The 5,800-nt window shown below is 50.2% G+C and overlaps 1 protein-coding gene across 1 annotated transcript; it reads left to right on the top strand.

Moving 5' to 3' along the window:
* Positions 1–806: 806 nt before the first annotated feature.
* FZD7 (frizzled class receptor 7) lies at positions 807–4,426 on the top strand. The gene has a single exon (XM_032799446.2). It carries the CDS (start codon positions 893–895, stop codon positions 2,579–2,581), a length of 1,689 nt encoding a protein of 562 aa, XP_032655337.1. The 5' UTR covers positions 807–892; the 3' UTR covers positions 2,582–4,426.
* The last annotated feature ends 1,374 nt before the right edge of the window (positions 4,427–5,800 follow it).

Below are 5,800 nucleotides of genomic sequence, written 5' to 3'. Positions count from 1 at the left end.
GCAGTCCAGGCTCCTCCTCGCCCTCCCTCTTCCCCACGCCCCTTTCATCAATTCTAACCAATTCTAATCAGCGCTGTGGAGGCAACAGATGCTGCAATTGGCAGGAGCTGAGCTATAGAACCCCGCCTGCTGTGTGGTTTGTGAATGGGGAAGGGGCGGGGCTCCGTGGAATCCTCAGACATATATGTATCTTTTTTGTGTGCTACAGGACAGGAGTCGCTCGCTAGACGAAAGGTTCCAGTAGCTGCTGTATCCTCGCCTCGGACTCTGCCCGCTGGCAAGCGGGGCGAAGGCGCGTTTCGGCTGCCTTGCCAACTGATTAGGAGCCCAGAGCGGAAATATCGGAGCCGGAGGGAGGATCGCGCAGTAATTGGATTTTAAAAGTTATTTAAGCCCCCCAGTAAAATACACGGATCAGTCGGGCGAAGTAATAATCCGTTTAACTGTAACCTAAATCCCAGGCTTTAGGGCTGAGCATCTAGGCGGGGAGCGGAGCCAGCGACTTGCCGCCGCCGCCACGGGATTTTCTGCGGAGCTGGAGAAAGACTTTGCCTAGGTTTGCGGGTGTTTTGTTTCCCTCCTCCTACTCCAGGCATCTCAGGAAACTTCGCGCGTGGGCCGACTCTGCCTGGCCGGGGCTGGGCGGTGGGGACAGACTCGCTGCGCCCAGGGAAGACAGCAGACTTGAGGCTGGGACTGAACGAGGATTCTCCAGCGCCTGGCCAGGGCTCACAGAGCTGGTTTAGCAGCGATCCGTCCCACCCTCCTCCTCCACCCGTCTCCGCGTGAGCTTCCCCCGCTGGCTCCTCGGGGCCCCTGATGTACCTGCCGCAGCGCACCGCTCGGCTCTGAAGGGCTCCCCGCGTCTCCGCTCTCCCCATCTGCCGTGGTGATGTGGGCTGCAGCGGCTGCCTCTCTGGGCCTGGCCGCCCTCCTGGGCGCCCTGGTCGGGGTGCCCGCGGGCTCGGCGGCCCAGCAGTACCACGGGGAGAAGGGCATCTCGGTGCCGGACCACGGCTTCTGCCAGCCCATCTCCATCCCGCTGTGCACTGACATCGCCTACAACCAGACCATCCTGCCCAACCTGCTGGGCCACACCAACCAGGAGGACGCCGGGCTGGAGGTGCACCAGTTCTACCCGCTGGTCAAGGTGCAGTGCTCGGCGGAGCTCAAGTTCTTCCTGTGCTCCATGTACGCGCCGGTGTGCACGGTGCTGGAGCAGGCCATCCCGCCCTGTCGCTCCCTGTGCGAGCGGGCCCGCCAGGGCTGCGAGGCGCTCATGAACAAGTTCGGCTTCCAGTGGCCCGAGCGCCTGCGCTGCGAGAACTTCCCCGTCCACGGCGCGGGCGAGATCTGCGTGGGCCAGAACACCTCGGAGGCCCCCAGTCGAGCAGGGACAGGGGCCGGCGGCCCCACCGCCTACCCGACCCCTTACCTGCCCGGCCTCCTCACCCCGCCGCCGCCCCACGCCGGCTTCGCCTTTTCCTGCCCCCGGCAGCTCCAGGTGCCACCTTACCTGGGCTACCGCTTCCTGGGGGAGCGGGACTGCGGAGCGCCCTGCGAGCCCGGCCGCCCCCACGGGCTGATGTACTTCAAGGAGGCGGAGGTGCGATTCGCCCGGCTGTGGGTGGGCGTCTGGTCGATGCTGTGCTGCGCCTCCACCCTCTTCACCGTGATGACCTACTTGGTGGACATGCGGCGTTTCAGCTACCCGGAGCGGCCCATCATCTTCCTCTCGGGCTGCTACTTCATGGTGGCCGTGGCCCACGTGGCCGGCTTCCTGCTGGAGGAGCGGGCGGTGTGCCTGGAGCGCTTTTCGGAGGAGGGCTACCGCACCGTGGCACAGGGCACCAAGAAGGAAGGCTGCACCATCCTCTTCATGATCCTCTACTTCTTCGGCATGGCCAGCTCCATCTGGTGGGTGATCCTGTCCCTCACCTGGTTCTTGGCCGCCGGCATGAAGTGGGGCCACGAGGCTATCGAGGCCAACTCGCAGTACTTCCATCTGGCCGCCTGGGCCGTGCCGGCCGTCAAGACCATCACCATCCTGGCCATGGGGCAGGTGGACGGGGACGTGCTGAGCGGGGTCTGTTACGTGGGCCTCTCCAGCGTGGACTCGCTGCGGGGCTTCGTGCTGGCCCCGCTCTTCGTCTACCTCTTCATCGGTACCTCCTTCCTGCTGGCCGGCTTCGTCTCCCTCTTCCGCATCCGCACCATCATGAAGCACGACGGCAGCAAGACGGAGAAGCTGGAGAAGCTGATGGTGAGGATCGGGGTCTTCAGCGTGCTGTACACCGTGCCCGCCACCATCGTCCTGGCCTGCTACTTCTACGAGCAGGCCTTCCGCGAGACCTGGGAAAAGACGTGGCTGCTGCAGACCTGCAAGAGCTACGCCGTGCCCTGCCCCGGCCACTTCGCCCCCATGAGCCCGGATTTCACCGTCTTCATGATCAAGTATCTCATGACTATGATCGTGGGCATCACCACCGGCTTCTGGATCTGGTCCGGCAAAACCCTTCAGTCCTGGCGGCGCTTCTACCATAGACTCAGCAGTGGCAGCAAAGGGGAGACAGCGGTATGATGAGACCTTGCTCCTCTTCCCGGCTGCTGCTGCTACTCCTGGAAAAGCCACGCAGACACCAGAGTGACCCTCACAGGATTGGGAGAGGGCTCCCTGGGGTCTCACAACTCTACCTTGCCGAAGACAAAATCCTCAGACAGTGGCTTGGTGGCTTTCTTGCCAACCAAGTTGAAAAGCACAGAGTAAGGACCCTTCTCAGACTCCTGGGGGGGAGCGCTTTCCATGCAAGAAATTCCCTTTCTAAAAAATAATTACGGTAGTGTTTGCGCAAAGGTTCAGCTGGATCCGCTGTGCTGTGACTGATGTAAAAGTGTGGGCCAATGAAACTTTGAGTCAAGAACTGGTCCAATCATAGTTTACTTCGGTGGGGTCATACTGCAGCCGATATCGGCTTAATTTCCTGAATTCTATTTTACTGTCTTCTCATTCAAACTCAGAGTCATCACGTGAGTATTTTAAAAGAAGCTCCCAATTATAATCACGTGCTATTTAGCGTCCCATATTCTGTCATATAGAGGGGGTTGCTTTTATATCTAACCATTACTCGTCAAAGAGAATCCTAACTGGAGTGGAGGGAACCTTGCTGTTTAGAAGGGGGGAGTTGCTATTCAATACCCTAAAAAGATAGAACTTGCCAAACATCCCCCCACCCCCACCCCTGCCTTTGTTATAGGAGACAAAGGGGAAACAAAAGTGTTTTTTCTCTGTGGAAAGGTATAAGCATGAGGCTGGTTTTTATGGGCAAACTAACAAAAAAGTCGTTAAAATTCAACCTTGGATGTGACTAGAACAGGTCGATAAACATTCTTTTTATGAAAAAGGAGAGGGCAGGATGTTTTCCTACACTGTTCAATATGAGTTTCTGTCCTAGCTAAAAGAAATGCCAGACTGCTTGTTAAACAGGCTTAATTCAGAACACCTGACAAAACAGGCTGCATTAAGATATATGATAAGTATATACAATTTTTGTCTTCCTTCCCATAAGCGTTATTTCTTTGCTGTTTATGTTTGGATTGCTCTAGGGTGTACTGAAAAAGCAAAGTGACTGGATGGGAGGGAATAGTTGAGACCATGAAGTGCCAATTTGCCTTGTCCTCTAATTCCCTAAACAGCACTCTACCTAATAATGGTGCAGTGTTGTTTAAGATGGAACTGGTCACCTTGGTTTAGGTACTTTCTGAACAGAAGTGGAAAGACTTAAGTTCCCAGTGATCATATCTGAAACGTTGTCAGAGAAAGGAAACTGAATAAGGAGAAATTAAACTTCACAGTTGTTCATATTCCTTCAAACTCTTCAATCATGTTACATTTATGTGTTAAATTATAGGTTGACTTTCATATTTTTTATTTCTGAAATAATACTTTTTAGCTTTATGATCTAAAGAGTTTTTGGGGTTTTTTTGCCTAAAGAATAATCAGGGAATTAAGGATTTTTAACAAGCCCTGCCTCTTAACTTCCCCCCCAAGTCTGTAATTGCTGCTTATAATAAAAAAGCAGATATCTGAAATGAAATTTTAAAAACTGTTCAGGGTGAAGAGAACAGAATGCTTTTGTCTAGTGGGCAATACAGTAGCTTAGGGTTGGGGGAGAAGGAAATATCCCATCAGTCAAATCCTCCAGTACATTTGATCCCAAATTCATAGGATTTGTTTGGTCTTTTATGATGTGCACATGAAAAACTGTAAGACAAGTGTAGTATGTATATTTTGTAAATGTCACATTTTGTAAGAAAATATATATGTATTTATACATTTTTACTTGATTTTTTGTTTAGTTTTGGAAGGCCCAAATGAGGCCACACTTCATCACATGTACAGATCACTAAATAAATTGGTTTTGTTTTTTTTAAAATACAAAGTTTCTTTCTCTAGACTAGTTTTATGTATTCTGTATATTGGAGGGGAGGAGAGAGAGAGAAAACAAGCTCCCCCCCTCCAATTAGGCCCTGTTTTCTGGGGTGGAAGGGAGGTAAAGGGGATGAATACATCAGAAACAATACTTTGGAACCTTGAATTTCAGATCTCTTGTGTAATGTGACTTCTAACAATAGAAGAAAGATCCAGGTTTTTTCAGGCTATTGCTTTAAATGTGTTTGCCCTCCCTGAACTCCCATGCCTAATGTTTATCCCTGGATCTCCCCTTGACTGTAAAATGGGGGAGATCATACTTTTCCACCCCTTACACACTGAGATCTATGACTGAAAAGTGCCACCCCCTTTGCTAAGATGTAGTTTGACTAATGTTTTATGGTATTTCTTGGTCAAGTAAAAATTGAAATTCTTCTAATGGTCACTGGGGGAAAATGAGCCACTTTTAAATAGCTTTCCTAATGGAAGTGGAGGGGAGTTTTATTTTCTCCCCCAAGTCTCTCCCACTGTGCCTGGTTTTTGCTTTTCCAAGCCTGTTGGGGTGAAGTTGCTTTAATTTTTTAATAGTCTAGGCAGCAGATGGAGGTGGGTTTCGGTTTTCTTTGGTTTTTTTGGGGGGGGGGGGTTAGCATAATAATCTGAAAGTTGACAAGACCAAACATCTCATACATAAATTATCACTTATTTTCACTACATTGAACTCCGCAGATCCCTAACACTATGAGCTCCACTGGCAAAGTGATATGACAGATTCCAAATCGACACAGATTTTAGAATCACAGAACTTTGTTTAACAACAGATCTGCTTAAGAGTATTAGTGACACAGTAGTATTTGGATTTCTGTCTTCTGACTTACTCTATTCAACTTCACTTTTCAGCTTCTAGGATGAGATTTTAGTAAAGCCAGTTCTTAAATTAGGTTTGTGGGTCTTTTTGTTGTTAACAGGGTTGGGGAGGGTTTTTTGTGGGGGGCAGGGTGTAAATATATTAAGTTTATACATGGCCACGGTCATCTCATGATGGTGACTGATCTTGTACTCCCAGACTTTACTGGCCAAAGCTCCTGGCTCCACAGGGCCTTATTCACTGACTTTTAGGAACAATGATGCACCATTCTTTTAGGACACTTTCTGATCTAAACATTGTACTCTCAAATATTTAAAAAAATCGTTTGCATTTATGATGCATAAAATGTGGTTTCAAGTCACTTTCAGAGCGAGCCCATTTATGCTGCTCTACAAAAGACACCTTTATGATTTTCAAACACCACTAACTACTCACCAAAGTTGTTCATTTCTATCAGATTTCCTTTGCTTCCTACTACAAGTTAGATCTCTTCAAACTGTTCC

The sequence above is a fragment of the Chelonoidis abingdonii genome, chromosome 10 (genome assembly GCF_003597395.2).
Source record: "Chelonoidis abingdonii isolate Lonesome George chromosome 10, CheloAbing_2.0, whole genome shotgun sequence".
NCBI classification, from domain to species: domain Eukaryota; kingdom Metazoa; phylum Chordata; order Testudines; family Testudinidae; genus Chelonoidis; species Chelonoidis abingdonii.
The sequence above is the reverse complement of the archived record's forward strand: the minus strand, read 5'-3'. Positions and strand labels throughout refer to the sequence as shown.

Bases quoted from the DNA above. Each gene is read 5' to 3' on its own strand.
- FZD7 (XM_032799446.2), top strand. From the start codon at position 893: ATGTGGGCTGCAGCGGCTGCCTCTCTGGGCCTGGCCGCCCTCCTGGGC.